This window comes from Coffea eugenioides, chromosome 4 (assembly GCF_003713205.1).
Source record: "Coffea eugenioides isolate CCC68of chromosome 4, Ceug_1.0, whole genome shotgun sequence".
Classification (NCBI taxonomy): domain Eukaryota; kingdom Viridiplantae; phylum Streptophyta; class Magnoliopsida; order Gentianales; family Rubiaceae; genus Coffea; species Coffea eugenioides.
In genome coordinates, this window is record NC_040038.1 from 5,479,428 (window position 1) to 5,498,573 (window position 19,146).

General features: G+C 37.7%; 3 protein-coding genes across 3 annotated transcripts; 2 read left to right on the forward strand and 1 right to left on the reverse strand.

Moving 5' to 3' along the window:
- The first annotated feature begins 598 nt into the window (after window positions 1-598).
- Window positions 599-1,860, forward strand: LOC113767976 (LEAF RUST 10 DISEASE-RESISTANCE LOCUS RECEPTOR-LIKE PROTEIN KINASE-like 1.2). The gene is made up of 2 exons (XM_027312184.1): window positions 599-1,437; window positions 1,542-1,860. Exons 1-2 carry the CDS (start codon window positions 599-601, stop codon window positions 1,858-1,860), a joined length of 1,158 nt encoding a protein of 385 aa, XP_027167985.1.
- Window positions 1,861-6,439: 4,579 nt separating this feature from the next.
- On the forward strand, window positions 6,440-9,444 carry LOC113767639 (LEAF RUST 10 DISEASE-RESISTANCE LOCUS RECEPTOR-LIKE PROTEIN KINASE-like 1.2). The gene is made up of 4 exons (XM_027311794.1): window positions 6,440-7,382; window positions 7,642-7,677; window positions 7,791-8,051; window positions 8,139-9,444. The coding sequence occupies exons 1-4, from the start codon at window positions 6,635-6,637 to the stop codon at window positions 9,065-9,067; spliced, it is 1,974 nt and encodes a 657-aa protein (XP_027167595.1). The 5' UTR covers window positions 6,440-6,634; the 3' UTR covers window positions 9,068-9,444.
- Window positions 9,445-9,912: 468 nt separating this feature from the next.
- Window positions 9,913-19,081, reverse strand: LOC113767977 (LEAF RUST 10 DISEASE-RESISTANCE LOCUS RECEPTOR-LIKE PROTEIN KINASE-like 2.8). The gene is made up of 7 exons (XM_027312185.1): window positions 18,526-19,081; window positions 17,626-17,655; window positions 16,393-17,544; window positions 16,224-16,277; window positions 12,407-13,189; window positions 11,469-11,498; window positions 9,913-11,381 (listed from the first exon to the last, which is right to left on the reverse strand). Exons 1-7 carry the CDS (start codon window positions 18,998-19,000, stop codon window positions 10,258-10,260), a joined length of 3,648 nt encoding a protein of 1,215 aa, XP_027167986.1. The 5' UTR covers window positions 19,001-19,081; the 3' UTR covers window positions 9,913-10,257.
- Window positions 19,082-19,146: the final 65 nt, after the last annotated feature.

Here is a 19,146-nt window from a genome sequence, read left to right on the forward strand (position 1 = left end):
GCGATGTATGTGAATTTAAAGGGCGATTGATAATATAAAAGATAGGTTGAAAAATACATTTATGATACAAATAAAATATTATTTAAAAAAATTTGATATCCAAACAAACCATTATTCTGGCAACATTTCAAATGAAAGTTCCAAACACTTTCTCTCGATTCTTGGCTATGCTAGGTAGTATCTTGGGTGCCAAAATGGACAGAAATTAATTTTAGTAGCATGCATTTCCTATATTTGACTACTTGATAAACATCTACTCTTTTTTTTTTTCCTTCCCTTTCTTTTGCCAAAGGTTCACCAATTAGTGGTAGACAATTTATAAATTAGTACTGTAACTTTCACCATCCAAGTTGCACTAAAATCCCAAACACCTAGTTAGCCATCAACCATTACCACCCCTATCTGGACAAAGTTAAAATTTGTCAAACTTCAAAGGCAGCAAGTCAAAGAGAATTTGCTGTCAATATATGACACACGAACCCCACCCCAGCTTCCCCACGCAGCCCAAAAGAACCCCACCAAATTTATATTTTATAAGCAGCCATAGACAAAATAACATCCCAATCCTTGTCCAAAATCTTCATTCAAACATTTCAAGATGCCTCATCAACCTCTCCTCCTCCTCCATCTTCTCCCTTTCTTCATCTCCTTCTTTTTCATGAAATCAAGCGCAGGCAATAATAACTCCTCCATTTCTGCACTCTGTAAGGGGTCCAAATGTGGTAGCATTGAAGTCAAATATCCATTTTGGATTAAATCCAACGCTACGGCCATCCAATACTGTGGCTATGAAGGCTTCGGCCTAGACTGTACACCATCTTCAGTTCCCGGCAATTATAACCTCACTCTTCACCTTCCCCCGGTTGATTTCCACGTACAAAGCATAAACTACACAGATTACAAGCTAACCCTTGTCGATGCCGACGTCACAACAAATTTATCTTGCCCAAGACCACGCAACAACCTTACTCTTGTGGACTTGCCATTAAACTATTCCACACAAGATTTGAACCTCACTTTTTACTTCAACTGTACTCGTCCTCGCCTTCCTTTTTCTGCTTATCCTGTGGATTGTCTGAAGTCTGGTGGGAACATGTCCTTTTTTTCATTAGAAGCTGGTACTACTTCTGATCCTGATTGGTTTAAGTTCTGTGAGGAAAAAGTAGTAGTAACAGTGACTGAAGGGGAGATTGAAGGGATGATTAATGGGAAGGATAATAATATTATTCGGAATAGTTTGTTCTCTGGATTTGTGCTTGATTGGTATAGGGGATTTGAGTGTGCCGGGTGCGAGAATTCTGGTGGGGGCTGCGGCCACAACAACAGCACCAAGGAGTTCTTGTGTTTTTGCAATGACGGCACAATTACGCATGATCACTGCAAAGGTACGCTGCACTTTTTCGAGTCTAATGAAAAGTTCTTTACAGTGACAATATTGTAAGAAATATCAATCCTTTGCCATAGTGTTATACCCTTTTCCTTTACAATCGCGTTATTACCATTGCTTGGAATTATAAGACTTCATTAATTTTAATAAATAGTCCCCCTGCGAGAGAACGAAAGAGTGCAGAAGAGAAGGTTGACAAGAAATTTGCAGGTGGGAGTTTTGCAGAATTAGATAGTTCCAGCTGTGAGATTAAAAATCAGGGTTACATGCAAAAATCCAAAGTGCATAATCATTTGGATAAAAGCATTGCAAATATGCAAAGTGCTATCACTTTGGATATGCATCCGGTTGAGGCTGTGCTAAGCCTAGTACTTACCTATATGACCAAGCCCACAAAAGGGGTAGTTCATGGACAAATTCAGAGTCAATGGCGTTTTTGGCTTGTCATCAAAGTGGTTGGCAGAGAAAATTGAATCTTCCAATTTGATCTCCACCTGATTTTCACCTTCTAAGTACTAGTAGTATGAACTGCGAAGTCAAAACACAGCCTTGCATTGACTTTTCTTTTTCCCCCTTGTTTTGAACTTTGACAACTTTTAGTTCAGTTGATTTGGTTCTTCGAAAGTTTCAAGTACCCTGTATCCTATAGGCGGCTGACAAGGTATATATAGAAGGGCAGAAACAAATTTGTTGGTAACGGGAAAGCATAGCTAGGTAAGGAGGTGATGGTGTTTCCGGGGAGAAACCAACAAAGTTAAGGTGGGCAAATTCTTTGACCAGTTGTTTAAAAGCGGACAATGCATGCCGCCGAGTTGATTAGTCTGAGCTGTCAGCGTCGGAAGTTGTAGTATTTCAGAAGTCTTTGCTTTCGATTTATGTATTATAGTTAATCTTCCTTTTTTTTTTAATTCGGCTGATTTAGCTAGGTTCGGATTGAATATTAATTAATTAATTAATCAAAGAGAAAACCCTTCAGCTTACAGCTGTTTTTTCTACTCTTATTTATGCATTTATACCCTTCAACTTTTCCAAATTGTTAAATTTTCTCGGTCAAAGTCCAAAAACCTTGTGTGGAATGGAATTGGTCCTATCCCCAAGAAACGCCTGCTAAAAGTATTAAAATAAAACAAAATAAATTCTCAATCTCGAAAAGGTTATACTTTTTTTTTTTTTCTTTTTGCTGATTTTAAAGAGAATCCAATTAGCATGAAGCAGTCCGCCGTCTGGTTTCCTTATTCTCATGAACATTCTGACTCCTTTCTTTGTCAAATACAATTGCCTAGTCAACCTTTGTACATTTGAAAAATAGGAGTTGTTTCTTAGTACAGGCAACCTTACTATTCCCTCTCTTCCTTTGAATAGTGTTCGACTTTCTCCAACTATTGTTTTCTGTCTACATCAACAAAATCAACATCCTTCTTCATATATGATCGTACCAAGTCCGATTTCATATTTTCCGTCAAAACCAACAAATTTAGGAAATGCATAATCAAAACCATCCTTCCCTACTGCTCCACTCAATCTCAGCCATCATATTCATCTTGATCATTTCCTCAACATCCTTTGGCGATGAAGATGAACTATTCTTGAATTGTAATGCCCTCTTCAGCTGTGGCGAGAATTTTCCCAACATCACCTATCCTTTCTGGGGAGGCAATAAGTCCCAAGAATGCTGCCTACCAGGAATTGAGGTCGACTACCACCAAGATGATCATCATCTTACTACAGATATCAGTAGTCAAACTTTTCGGGTTCTTAGCATTTAATGAACCAAATCAAAGCCTCAGGATTGCCCGCGATGATCTTTGGGATGATGTTTGTCCTGAAAACTACCAGAGAACGTCCATTAATCCATCCCTTTTTCGCCCTGGACCTGATGTCCAAGATATTACCTTGTACTATGCTTGTGATGGCAATGTTGAAACTTTCTTGCACCGGTAATGGTCATACAAAGAATGGGTTAGCCCTATTTGTTGAGGCTTCAATTGAGAGATTCGAACCGGACGTTAGTGTCCCTGTTATGGTAAGGGAATTAGAGCAATTCATAAGCAATGCATCACTGAGCTTACAGGAGCTACTGAATCAGGGGTTCAAATATCAATTTGAAGTACAATATAAATAGCACAGCTTGTTAGTTTGTGAGAGATCAAGCGGGTAGCGTTGGTCTCGGACAAATTCAACTTCACCTACCTGCCTTTGCCCCGATGGAACTCCTCAATTCATATGCTCGAGTTATGGAGGTGTGTGTGTCTTTAATTCTTTCTATCTGCCATCATGTTCAAATATTTGCTAGTTTCTAGTTAATAGAACTGTCCCCTAAGGAACAAGGTTTTCTCAGTTTGAAGGAACCTCAAACGAGATAGCTGGTTTTGTGTCTTCTAGGCCTTGGATAAAATGACTAATGGCAAATCTAGATAGCTGGTTTTGTGTCTTCTGGTTAATTAATTACTCCGCTTTCTTTACAATCATAAGCTAACTAAATCCCCAGGGGCCAAAGTCCAAATCAGCCAATCTGGACTGCGGAGGAGCTGAACAAACCGTATATACGAGATACTGACTGATACACTTCTGCCGTTGCACATTCATAAGATTGGCACAACACTAATAGGATAGGATGCAAAACTTTTTGCACTCGTGGCTTTAGTACTTTAGTGTTTGTTGGCTCTGTACCAGGTTGATATAGGTGGACTGAAAATTGCAGTTAATAATTTTCACAAGAATTAAAACATATGGAAGCTCTAACTCATCAGTGAAAGTTTATGATTTAAATAAGGTAAGGAGCGATATGTTTTTGTGTTTTGTGAAATTTAGGCTCAATTGGCTTAGTTCCATTCAATGTGGTATGTTTCAAACAGTCAAGTGCATGCTTGGGGGTTCTTGGGGACCGTATCAATACAATCTTTATAAGGTTCCTCCTCCGAATGAAATTCAATAGGATTCAAAGAGGCCATGTCTTCATTCATCGGATGCCAAGTACCAGAATCGATCGAAAAGTTCGATTCTTTCTGAACTATTCATTTTCAAATGATATCCACATCTATATGATTTTCTTGAATCTCCACGCTTAGCTTATTGAATCTTTCTTGTTCTATTACTTCTAAACCTTAGTTGGCTCTGAAGTCTGAAAATGTCCACCGTCCGTGGATGAGATCTTCTGGGATTTTCTAAATTCCTTTATCTTCCTTTCTCCAAGAATTTTGGGGTGATAGTTGTATGGGCCTAATTGTATAGTTGTGAAGCCAAGGTAGGCTTGGTCTCCAATTTCAGTAGTGGGTTTTGATCAGCCCAACAAGGGTAATGGGTAACACCAGGCTCAAAGGCTTTGCCAATAAGCTAGCATTCGTTAATCTTCTTATGGAAATTTTGTAACTCTCTTAGACTTGAGATGATGGACGAAAAGTTTTAGGCCCAGATCAAACTGGGAATGGATCTTTTTGATGGCCATGTCCCTGGAACCAAGTAGACGAGCTTGACATATCATTGACCCAAAAAAAAAAAGTTGTAATTTTCTATCCATATTTCATCATTATCACTTCTCCATCACTATCTATTTCTAACAATCTTTAAAATTACACATACCAGCGGCTATCTTTTTCTCTTTCCTTTATTTATGTTTTCTTGTTTTCAAAAATTACTTCAACCCATAGAAATTTTCTCTTTTTAATACTCTAATTTTGAAGAAAAATAAAATTTGCAAATATTTATCATATTTGCGTCATAAAATGATTCTCATGGAAAGATGCCATCTCAGTTTGACTTTGATGACACTTAGGACAATAATATCATTCTTGAGTTCACATACTATGCATCATATTTATATCACAATCTTTGTCATCATAATGTGATCATTAATGTGTTTGGATTGGCATTTTTTCTTAAACAATTTTTACAGTCACATCTTTTAATCATCTTTTTTATTTTAAATATATTAAATTTCTATAATTTTATTTTTTACAAAAATTTCTAAAAATAACAATTTGAATGGGCTCTTAATTGTTGAAGATGTCCATGGTAGACACTAGACATGCTTTAGAAGTTCACAAGTCACCTGTGGTGAGCACGTAGGCACAGCCGAATAGCTATCAAATCATTATGATACCCTCCTGCGAAGAAAACAAATACTGCTATTACATCTTTCCCGGGATCGGAACTTACCGGAAAAGCAAGAAAAAGCCAGGACAGAGAAGAGTTGCGTAAGCGCGTGGTCGTCTTTGTCCAAGTAAACGGTCATTTTCCAGTTCCATGATTAAGCCCCATGTGAAAAGGTTGACCAGGGGAGCTTCCTCCATCCTCATTTCGTCCCTTTCGGTTCACCAACCCAATCCCTGAAGCGAACTTCATGCAAAGTCGTGCATATGAAAGAAACTTTTTGACGTTTTATATTTATTAGTTTGTTCGTATCTCCATCTGCAATCGGTTTCCCATCATTAGTTTGGACTTTTTATAGGATATAGTAGTGTTTGTAAACGTCATTGGCCTCCACTTGGTCACGCTTCAACCTTTGCTCATGGACCATAATATCTGCATTGGCTTTTTAATTTTTGTTATTATTAGGGAAAAGCAATGAGCATTTGTAACTGTAAAAAAAAATGAGGTTTCATCATGCTAGTCAATGCATAAAAGATTTTTTACTGCTTAAACTTAGGCCTTTTGTGTGTGTGTTGGGGGGGGGGGGGGGATGATAATAGAGAGTAATAAAGAGTGAGATCAAGGTTAGGAATAGAGCCTTTCCAAAAAAAAAAAAAAAGGGTTAGGAATAGGGGTGCAAGGATTAAGTATTCCTTATTTATGCTGGGATAATATTCCAAAATTTTTAACCAACAAGAAGAAGTCTTGTACTAGGGTATTCATGAAGTCAAACATCGTGTCATCTTGGTGGTCTATCATTCACCTACACCCCGGTTGAATGATAGACCATTTGCTTTTGAATAATTATTCTCTTGGTGAATAATTATTCAAAAACAAGAGGTGGTCTATCATTCACCTACACCTCATTCACCAAGAGTGAGATAATTAGTCTCTTGTTTTTTGCTTAAAGTCTTGAAGAAAAATTTGTCCTTCTTCTGAAGAATGTCAAACCTCAGTTCGTAAGGTACAACAAACCAAAGGTGAAGCTAACACTTCCTTTTGAAATTTGATCAAGGCAGCTACTTTTTGAATTTTGATGCCAATGCTTCCTTGCACTCCTGTGCCTAACTTCATACATCCCTTGGCTCTCTTCTGCTATTTTCTTTCTTTTCCATACTAATGGATCATAGAACTTCCCACAAATGTCATTGTATTCAAATTATAGCCATTCTCTTCATTATTTTGATCGATGGAATTGCATGCTTTTACACAAATTCAAGTGCTTGCGAGCCTCAAAACTGTGGGAATGGATTGAACATAGAATATCCCTTCTGGATCCCAGGCAGGCAAGAGTCATATTGTGGCTCACCAATGTTCAATGTCACCTGCAGGGACAGAAACCCCATCCTGAAAATCTCTGATGATGATTATATCATCAGGGACATATTTTACACGAATGATTCAATTTTGCTATCTCAAGCTGAGTTGTATAATGTTAGTGACCAGTGTCCAGCCCCACAACATAATTTTAGCACCGGAGGAACTCCATTCAGCTATGGCCCTGAAACTGTGGATCTTTTCTTCTTCTACAATTGCACTGAGCCGTATCAGGAAGAGAAATACCCCTTGGATTGTGCATGTAATGCTAGTCATCATGCTTTTGCTGTTTTCCATACTGAACTCCTTGATCAACGGAACTATTCGGAACAGTCATGTCAGCCTCCAGTGAATGCGCCAGTAACTACTGACAGCCTGAAAAGATTGTTAGCAATGAATTATACTGATGTTTTGAAGAAAGGATTTGTTCTGCAGTGGGATGGAGATAGCTGCAGCAAATGCAGGAGGAGTGGAGGGGAATGCAGTTCTTATTACGATGATTTTGTGTGTTACTGTGATGACCATATCCATCCAAAAACCTGTGATGATGGTAACAACAGTAGAGCTTACTAGGATAAACAAAACTTTTTGGAAATTCAATACAAGTATTATTGGTTGAATGCTGTCTATTTCAATACTTTGATCTATTTAGTGTGTTGCTTGAAAAACAATCCTTTTCTTGCTGTACCTAAAGTTATGGAATTGATTGTGCCCATCAACCGCTATTCAGCATGATTTACCATGTTACCAACAATTGTAATCTTTCCAAATGGTACTTACATATTGTTCCGTTTGATTGAATACTGCAGGTGGAGGGTTAAATTTGGGACTGAAGATTGGAATTGGTAAATCCCCTTCCTCCTTGGACTGAGTTTTTGTCCATTTCTTTAACTATTTCGTTTATTTAAGAGTCAATAACTATAGATAATTCCTTTTAAATCCTACAATTTCTTTGCAGGCTTTGGTGCTGCTGCAGGGAGTGCCCTTATTCTTTGCGTTATATTCTTTGTCTATCAACGTAGGCACAAAAACCACGATTCTGGTTCAACGTTGATATCTCGAGACATTTCTTCCTATTCCTCTTCAGTGATAGATCCTGAAAGGGCTAGCGGCTACCTTGGAGTGCACATCTTTGCTTACACCGAACTAGAAGAAGCCACTAATTGTTTTGATCCGAATAAAGAGCTTGGAGATGGCGGCTTTGGCACTGTCTACAAAGGTGAGCAGACATGAATATTACTGTATGCCTGATCTTTATGGGCATCACAATTTGATTGACATATATACCAATGCACATTTTGGCTAGGCAAACTGAGAGATGGGCGTGAAGTTGCTGTGAAACGATTATATGAAAGCAACTTCAAAAGAGTTGAGCACTTCAGGAATGAAGTTGAAATCTTGACACGCTTGCGCCATAGGAATCTGGTTTCTTTATATGGATGCACTTCTCGCCACTGCCGTGAACTCTTGCTTGTGTATGAATACATTCCTAATGGCACCATTGCTGATCACCTTCACGGTCCATTAGCAAGGCCCGGATCCCTTCCATGGAGTACTAGAATGAACATTGCCATAGAAACTGCAAGTGCATTGTCCTACCTACATGCCTCTGATGTTATCCACCGAGATGTTAAGACCAACAACATCCTCCTGGACGACAATTTCTGTGTTAAAGTAGCAGATTTTGGTCTATCTCGCCTCTTCCCAATTAATGCTACACATGTTTCAACTGCTCCACAAGGAACTCCCGGATATGTAGACCCTGAGTATCATCAATGCTATCACCTTACAGATAAGAGTGATGTCTTCAGTTTTGGAGTTGTGTTGATTGAGCTCATATCATCAATGCCAGCAGTAGACATCACCAGGCATCGGCATGAAATAAATTTGTCAAACATAGCTGTTCACAGGATCCAAAACCACTTGTTGCATGAACTTGTGGATGATAATCTTGGATATGGTTCAGATTACAAGCTGACAGCAATGATTGAGGATGTAGCAGAGTTAGCATTTCAATGTCTACAATATGAGAGGGACATGAGACCGACTATGCAGGAGGTTCTACAAGCACTGCTGGAAATCCAAAACAAGGATTACAATGCAGAAAAGAAAGAAGAAATGGATAATCAAGCAGATGACGTTGTATTGTTGAAAATTAATCAGTTAACTAGCTCGCCAGATTCAATCCTTACAAATTCGGTGAGCAGTTCAACAACCACTAGTACCAGTACCTGAATATCTGCCTGGCTTCCCCTAACTAGTCGCATGTATGTCATATCCCTTTTGTGATTTTTGAATTTTGCTTGCTTCGATCTGCCAGATATTTGCACCTTAAAGGAGCTGTACATATAAGGATGTAGCAGCATTAGTTAAATTGATTCCACTCATTCATTTTTGTCCTACAAATTAACATGTATCCAATGCACCCATTTTCATCTCTTATGTTGATGCTATCCACTGTGGAACTGCAAACTATGTCAGTTAGCTATATATATACCCAAGAGCAAAACAAAATTCTGTCAAACTGTTTCATCAAGTGAGAACAACTGTTCCAGAACCGTTACATCTACCAAAGTTCAAGTTAAATGAAAAGGAAAGTCATTATTATTGTAATTGCAGAGCTGTAATTTTACATTTTAAAGGCTACCAGAGTTTGTGTTTTTCCATGGTTGAGGCTACTAATTTAGGAGGCTTAATCTGATTGAAAGAGTCTGGTTCTACTTAAAATCATTTCAAGATGTGTACTATGTAGCAAAAATGTAAATCATGTGATTGACTAAAATGATTATTACAAGGTTTGACATATCAAAATCATGACCTGCATCTATTGAAGACTCTGCAAAATTTTCTTTTTATTTTTTAAGGACTCTTTTTATCCCATCTGCCCCACAAAGATGGATATGTTAGAAGCAAATTTTACTAACAATTTCAACTGTTCCTAATATTAGAGGAGTTTTCTCCAGAGACGCACTAATTTTGCACACAGAAAGTAGGAAACCACGAGAGGATTAAAGGAAAAAATCACATTATCAACTGAACCAAGGAAATAGTACTTTTCTCATATTAAACCCGCAGATCTCGGCATACTGCCCCAAATTATGGGCTGCAGCGCTACGAAATCTTCTTCTTTGCTATAAAAGAGTTACAAAGTAAAGGAATTTTTTTTTTTGTCATTCTCCTACCATCTTGAATTTAAATGCCAGAAGTCCATAAAAATCAGAGACTTTGTCATCCAGCCAATTTTCTTGTGCTTACCAGTGATCAACAGAGACAATTATTGCAGACTCAACTAGTGAAGTTTGGGTTGATTGACGAACTTTTTCAAGTGTGCATCCACGTATTGCACAACTTCTCCTTGATGCATTAAAGATCGCAACTATGCAAAAATGTCTACTTTAAGCTTAAACCTTACAGTTCTGTTATGCTTATCTGGTGCCAGAATCAGCAGGTGAACTTGAAGAAGTAGATAAAACTTTTTGTGGCAGCATTGTAATCTCCAAAGATACTACTTCTGATCTTGAAGGTGAAGATAAGAATGGTTTTGGGGGAACTTCCAAGGACTCTAAGCTACCTTCCAACATATCAATAACCTTGCTCATTGTCGGCCTATGTGCTGGATTAGTCTGTATACACCATAGTCCTACCAATATCATCTTCCTTGCAATATCATTTTCTTCTTTTGTCATGGTATGACCATGCAGTTTTAGGTCTTCATCAGTCAGAACAAGATTGTATACCCAATGTGGAAAATATATGTCACTAGAATTGCTTACTTGAACATTTATTGCATTTTTCCTTCCTCCAACCATTTCCAGAATCATCATACCATAACTGTAGACATCAGATTTATAGGAGACACCACCAAAGTTCCTGCTGAACACTTCAGGAGCAATATATCCAATTGTTCCTCTAGCTCCTAACATCGACACAATACTCTCTTTTCGGGCGCATAACTTTGCCAGCCCAAAATCAGATATCTTAGGACAAAATTCTTCATCAAGAAGAATATTATGAGGTTTGATGTCAAAATGTAAAATGCGTGTGTTGCAACCTCCATGCAAGTAATCAAGTCCCTGAGCTATTCCAATTGCAATTTCATGCATTCTCTCGAATCCCAAGCGGGGCTCAAACTCATGATGGATATATTTATCAAGCGATCCATTTGGCATGAATTCATAGATGAGAGCTCTTTTGGTACTATCAAGGCAAAATCCTAGAAGAGTGACAACGTTAACGTGGGAAGTTTTGCTGATGCTTGCAACCTCATTAATGAATTCCTCGCCATTGCCTTTGTTGGTTCTCAGGACTTTTACTGCAACAGGACGTTTGTCAAAAAGATTTCCCCTGTAGACCTCACCATACCCTCCTTGACCAAGTTTCTCTTTGAAGTACTTCGTCATTTTCTTGATATCAGAGTAGCTGTATCTTCTTGGTGTGAGGGATCCAAATTCCTTGATCAAGGCCTCGAGTTGTTTATCAGTTTTTCTTTTCTTATAATAACAGTAGCATATTATTGAGGACAGTATTCCCACTCCAGCCATCATTGCTCCTGCAACCACAGAAGGGATACTGCTTAATATTCTTTAATCACTGATATCGGCAATTCCTTTGAAACAACGATGGAAAGATAACATACCAATGAGCACCTTCAACAAATGACCCTTTCCTGCAAGACTAATACAATGTCAGTAAGGAAGAGCTAAGACAAGTGACAATTGGTCTCATTTAAGGTTATTTGGCTGTTCTTCTTTGTACTTGGTACTTTAACCATTTCGAATCCATTTGCTAAGTCATGAAGTAGCTACAGAAAATTCAGATATCTCAACCAAAAGTGAAAAAGAGGCACGAGTTGCTGGTCAATTCTATATTAGGATAACAGGACCGACAGCAAAACACCTTTTTGAATTTTAACAGCAGATTCTGATACATATGCATAGCATGTTTCGTAAACCTCTCTCTCTCGGTTGCTGCAATAGCCACAAGTTTTCTTTATCTTACTATCGCTTATCGCCACTTTTTTTAGGTTATTGTGGTCATCACGTTATTCTTTATTTACTGACCTTCCTGACTAAAACAATGACAATTAGCTTGAGCATTGAGGTAACTTTTCAAGCTCCTAGCATCACCTACTGCAGTGCACATTCATGTTGTTTCGTATTCTACCATGTTTTCACAAGCAAAGACTGCCTTTTGAAAGGTATTTCTCAGTAATCTTTTATTTTCTGAACATCAGGTACTTGAAGTACAAAACTAAAAGGGATACAAATTCTTTCTGGAACTTTCAACATAGGTTCATTTTTTTTTGGTCTAGTTTAGAAGAAGTTTTGGGTTTGGTCGAGGTGCAAAAGGCACAATTCCAAGCACCTGCAATCGTTTGCGTGCGATCTCCAACGTTTGCGTTTGCTTCAAACTTTTCAGAATCCTATTTGCACTAAATTTCAACATTTTCCGAGTGATGTTGTCTACGGTGAAGGTTCATATCATTGCATGCCCAAAAATGATTACTAGGACAAAAGAAAGCAATATGAAATTAAAGATTTAAATAAAAACATGAGTAAGAAAAACACACCATACCACGTTTAGGACAAAGCATCGGATAGGACTGATCTTGACAAATGCAAATAAATTCATATGTTGAATTAGATCCACATTTTCCCCCAGAAGCCTCACATGAAGAGCAGGCCGCAAGGGCAGCATTATACTCGACATCGAACCCCTGAGTCAAAGCTTCTTCAAGTGTGATTTTCCTGTCCCAGAGGTCATTGTAAGCTGCCAACTGGATCGAAACAACCAAGCTGACCTTGCATCCCTCAACACCAGATACAAATTCATCTGCAAAAAAAACTCCACCCTTTTCTCCGTCTATTGAACAAGTAACATTACTTTGAACTTGTACTTTGGCTATAACCTCAGCAGTACAACCATAGAATATGTGGAGGTTCCTTACAGTTCTAGCTGAGTTGAGGTTAAAGTTTGACAAGGTGGCATTGTTATGGAATGAATATTGGTCTGGACAAATGTTATTCCAAAGATCATCGCGAGCAATGGTCATCTTGGGAATTGATGCATCAATTGCCAATACACGATAACTCACATAAGACAGATCATCAAGCAGCATGGTTGTGTATTGACCATCTACACAGTCCAGACCAAAGTCTTGGCGACCACAATAGTCCGGCCTATCACCTCCCCAGAAAGGATATCCTATTCCCCGTAAGCTTCCACAGTTGTAAAGAAGGCTACAGTTTCTAAACTCATCACCATCGGCAGACGAACAAAATGAAATGATGAATAAGATATAGAAGATGATCATGATCATGTACGAATTTGTCATGGATGAGGTAAAAAGTTGGAACGCTAATTACCCAAACCAATTGAAATGCAAATTTGATCAGATCATAAACTAGCTGTACTGATACTATAACCAAGTCCTTTGACATTTTTCATGAGCTACTCCTCACGACTTGACTTTTGCAATTAATAATTTTTTTTACAAAAAAAAGGATTTGAGTGTCGAGTTGATCATGGTCCCGTGTGTTTTGTCCTGGCTCCATGAGCAATTACTATAAGATGGGCGGCGCAAACGGGCCCAGGATGCTATCACAAATTTCAAAAACCAAGTGGGAAAAAAAGAGAGGATGAGTTTCTTGGTGATTGTGTTGATTCCATTTCACCGAATTCAAATAGTATTTAACCTCATTCATTCATCAAGATCCAGATTTCCGTCAGCAATATCTTGTTTAATAACCCAATTCAGTATCATCTGTATTACTTAAATAATACTACTGAATTTTCTAATTAAAACTTACTTTAAAAAAAAAAGTGATAAATTGCTGACTATACTAACAAGGATAAGATGCCGTTTACTTTGACTAAAAATGCAGAGACAAAAGTCCCAGTACGTCGCTGAAGCCAATGACCAATTCCAATTTACAGATCATGACAGGGAAAAAAGAGACACCGACACTAGGAGTGTAACGCTCGATCAAATTATCGTGCCGAGTCTTTACGATTTTTTCCGACTACCATCCTAACTAGTGAAGGATTTGGACTAAAGTTCAGGCATTTAACATTTTGGTACCAGATTTTATTTTTTTATTTTTTTACAAAATGGAGGCCTAAGCCATTCAAACCATAAAACAGGGAGGATAGAGGTCAAGAGCGTGACTGGCAACTGAAGATTGAGGACGCACAACTTACTTTCATGATTTATTTGTCAAATTTCTGGGTATCATGAACCGGGAAAAAAATTGCAATGCCTAATTGAACAATAGAGAAATGGAATTGGAGCAAGGATTGAAGAGGTTGTTTTTAACGTTAGGAGGCTCTAGAGTATCGAGAGAGAATCGGGATGTTTCCGTTTTGTTTCTTCAAGAGTCAAGACACATTATTGGTCTTTGCTGCAAGTGCCTGTGGAAATGTGTGTTCCCTTATCTGCCATGAGTTTCTTCATCTTATCTGTCATTAGTTTTGTTCTTTGGATTGGAATAGAAGAAGTAGCTTTAATACACTTGAAAATGAAAACAAAAGAGTGCGTAGCTTAATAAGACTACAAACCAACTCCTACTGCAGTCCATTTCCGGTTCATATGGAGAACCAAACAATTTCTATTTCATCTTCTTGAAACGTTTATGATATCCAAGATGAAAATGACCTGATATATGGGATATCTAAACTGAATCACTACGAAATTATTAAGCAGCTAACATTAATTAGCAACTTAAATCACCATGAAATTATTGACATGACGGGCTATACGAAATTATTATTCAATCGGTCTTTTGTTTTACTTTCTATTCAGTTTCTGTTCCACCTTGCATTATATTGCCTTTTTTTTCTTCACAAACATTTTATTTTAATTTATTTTTTATTTGTTTAAGTTTCAATAACCAAAATACAAGAGGTTAAAATGACAAATAAAACAAATATGTATTCATAAAAATTCCATTTTTGTCTGATACTTTGTTTTTGTAGTCTGCCATACTTTTTTATTTTTGCCCTGTTATAATTCCTCAACTTGAGTATAGCTTTCAAGTATAAATTGAATGGTCGCAGTCCGAACTTGACTAGCAATTGTTTGCCGTCGAACCGATTGTATCATCTGGATTCATTGGCGGAATTGCATTCAGGTGAGCCAGTAATCGGTTTACCGCACCATTCATGAAAAATTACAAAATGACCCAGAGTTGATGTTATTTTGCAAATTGCTTTATGTTTGCACTCTCTAAAATTTGAGAATACCACTTCCCTCCCCACAATTTCCCCCATAATGGGACAAAAAAAAATTGTACACCTTTCTGGAACACTCATCAACAATTTGAAAGATATTTTTGGAGATTTTTTTAAAATAATCTTATGCTGAATAAAGTTAAATATTTGTAGTGTCTAAGTTTGACCTTCATAAGAAAATAAAACTTTATAGGATCATTTTCTAACCAACCCCAAGAAATTTATAAAAAAAAGTGATTAATTGCAACCTTCCCAATTGTCTTGACTCTGCCAGTGGCTCGATTTACTGCGTTAATTAGTTGAGTAGTATGCATCATAGTTATTATATCCGACTCGACCCAATAGTTGAACCGATCAAATCGGTGAATCGGCCATGAAACTGGGTTAGTTTAGCAATTAGATCGAACTTGCAGATAATTCGCTTGGAACCGTTTGACTTGAGTGATCGAACCAGTGACCTGTCAAATCCGGTGGTTATTGATGAACCCATCGGGTTTTAAAAATTTTCCTGAAATTACCTTTTTACCCAATTTTTTAATTTGACTAGTTACACTAGCATGAACATTGTCGTCTTTTCGACATTATGCGGCCAATTAGATGAGAAAAATCTAAAAAAGATTTGAAAATTAGGGTTTCTTTCTTTCTTTTACACATAGATTTATCATTTATGTTTGTGTATAATATCAATATTAATTTATGAACTTAGAACCACGTATGAGTATGGCTTGTGTGTATGAACAAGGTTATAGCTTGCTAATATTTAAGAATTTATGTACTTATATTATAATTTATATATTTATTTTATTATATAGTGTGATCCAACGGTTCAACTACTTGAACCGCGATTGAACCGCCAACCCAGTCCTCCTGCCGGGTTGGTTTTAATAAGTACCCATCGCTTTACTGCTCAAGCACCTGTATAATTTGTGAACGAAATTGAAGTTTTTACAAATGGCAAGTTAATAGTATTTAAATATATACAAGTCTGACCCAAATTATGGGCTGCAGACTTACGAAATATTCCTCGTTGCTATAACAGAGTTCCAAATTATAGGAATTTTCTCCTATCTGATTTGAATGTTAAATCCCAGAAGCCCGGAAAAACCAGAGACATATTGTCATCCAGTCAATTTTCTTGTGCTTACCAGTGCTCAGCAGATACAATCATTGCAGACTGAATTTGTGAAGTTCTCATCGACTGATGAACTTTCCAAGTCTGCATCCATGTGTTGCATAAATTTTGTTGATGCTTCAAAGACTAGCATATATACTGAAGTGTCTACTTTAGGCTTAAAAATACATTAAAAGTGTGATTTATGCTTATCTGGTGCCAGAATCAGCTGGTGAACTAGAAGAGGTAGGTAAAATTGATTGTGGCAGCAATGTCATCTCCAAAGATCCTCCTTCTGATCTTGAAGGTGAAGAGAAGAATGGTTTTGGGGGAACTTCCAACGACATTAAGCTACCTTCCAGCATATCAATAACCTTGCTCATTGTCGGCCTATGCAATGGATTAGTCTGTATACACCATAGTCCTACCAATATCATCTTCCTTGCAATGTCATTTTCTTCTTTTGTCATAGTATGACCATGCAGTTTTAGGTCTTCATCAATCAGAACTCGATCATATAGCCAATCTGGAAAATATGCCTCACTTGAATTGCTTAATTGAACGTTTATTGCATTTTTCCTTCCTCCAGCCATTTCAAGGATCATCATTCCATAGCTATAGACATCAGATTTATAGGAGACTCCACCAAAGTTCCTACTGAACACTTCAGGAGCAATATAGCCAATGGTTCCTCTAGCTCCTGACATCGATACAACACTCTCTTTTCGAGCACATAGTTTCGCCAGCCCAAAATCAGATATCTTAGGACAATATTCTTCATCAAGCAGAATATTATGAGGTTTTATGTCCAAGTGTAAAATGCGCGTGTTGCATCCTCCATGCAAGTACTCTAGCCCTCGACCTATTCCAATAGCAATTTCATGCAGCCTTTCCAATCCCAAATAGGACTTGCTGTCATGATGGATATACTTTTCAAGTGATCCATTTGGCATGAATTCATACACTAGAGCTCTTTTACGACCATCAAGGCAAAATCCAACAAGATTGACCACATTAACATGGGAAGTTTTGCTAATGCTTACAACCTCATTAATAAATTCCTCTCCATTTCCTTTGGTCATACTTAAAACTTTTATTGCCACTGGACGCTTGTCAAAAAGATTTCCTCGGTAGACCTCACCATATCCTCCATGACCAAGTTTCTCTTTGAAGTAATGTGTCATTTTCTTGATATCAGTGTAGCTGTATCTTTTAGGTACGAGAGATCCATGTTCTTCAAGAAAGGCTTCGAGTTCTTTATCATCTGTTTTTCTTGAAAACAAGAAAAGCGCAGTTTTCTTTGAATATTTTTTGTAATAACAATAGCAGATTACTGAACAGGATAGTATTCCTATTCCAGCCATTATAGCTCCTGCACGCAGAGAAAGGGACACCGCTTGAGATTCTTTTAATGTCGGTGGCAATTAAGAGAAAAAATTGTTGAGGTACCTACCAATCATCCGCTTCAACCAACGCCCCTTTCCTGCAAGGCAAATAAAACATGCATAAGGAAGAGCGAAGACTGCAAAGATTGGTTTCTTTCTATTTATTGGTTTTCTTCATGTCCCTCCATGTGTATTAACTAAATCACCATGTAGCAAAACAGATTCTCGCTTGCTCAACAAAAAGTGGCAAAAGAGACACGAACCATCTTAGTCATGCTGACCAAGTTGCTATAAATACCAGGAACTCAACATTGTGATAAACAGGACAAAGCAACAATTTTCTAGATTACTCATTTTGACAGATTCTGATGCTTAAACATATCATTTTTTCTGAACTTTAGAGCAATTCTTGATATTATGCTTACGTAGTCAGATTTTTATTCATTTCATTTGGATAATTTCCTAGCGAGCACAATAGCAATTAGCTTGAAGGACATGTTTAGTGCTCGTAGCATCACTGAGTGGGACACACCTGTATCTACAATCCAAGACCACTCTTTGCACCAGATTAGTCTCCTTTCATAAGTTACTAGAAGTCCAGACTGAAAGGAATTCGATTTCTTTGTAGAATATCAGTCTACTGCTGCTGTGTCTTCAATTTGGAATGCCTTTTAGATTTTTCTAATATATATCTGGAAAGGCATAAAGTTGAGTACTAGCAATCTCTACGGTAGAGGAGGTGCTAATTTGTCTCTAACGTTTTGTGTTTACTTGAATCTTCTCAGTTCTCAGTATCTCATTTGCACTTAAAATTTAAGTTTTTCAAGTAATGTTGTGTAAGGTCAAAATCATGCTGCCATTCCCAACGATAGTTTATAACAGAGGTCAGTAAAGACAGCAACACAAGAACGCAAAACCAAAATGAACGCATGAAAAAAAAAAGATAAAAGAAAGGAACCCTTACATACCATGTTTAGGGCAAACCTTTGGATGGGATTGATCTTGACAGATACAAATAAATTCGTAAGTTGAATCAGATCCACATTTACCACCCGAAGCCTCGCATGATGAGCAAGCTTCCAAGGTATCATACTCCACATCAACTCCCTGTTTAAGAGCTTGTTGAAGTGTTATTTTTCTGTCCCAGAGATCAATATAAGCTGCAAACTGAATGGAAACAACCATGCGGGTCGTACATCCAGGAGCACTAGATACAAATTCACCTGCAAAAAAGACACCACTGTTCTGTCCAAATATTGAGCACGACACATTACTCTGAATTTGTACTTTAGCAATAACCTCAGAAGTGCAACCATAGAAAATGTGGATATTCCTAAACCTTCTGTCTGAACCGGGATTTAATTTTGACAAGGTGGAATCTTTAATTCGATTAACTGATACCGGACAAATATCTTCCCAAAGATCAAGCCGAGCAACTGTCATCTTTCGAACTAGTGGATCAATTCCTAATACACGGTAAGCTACAAGATCAAACCAAATATGTGTGTACTGGTCATTCGCACAGGACAGTTCGAAGCCTCTGCGACCACAATAGTTTGGCCGATCACCTCCCGAGAAAGGATATCCTA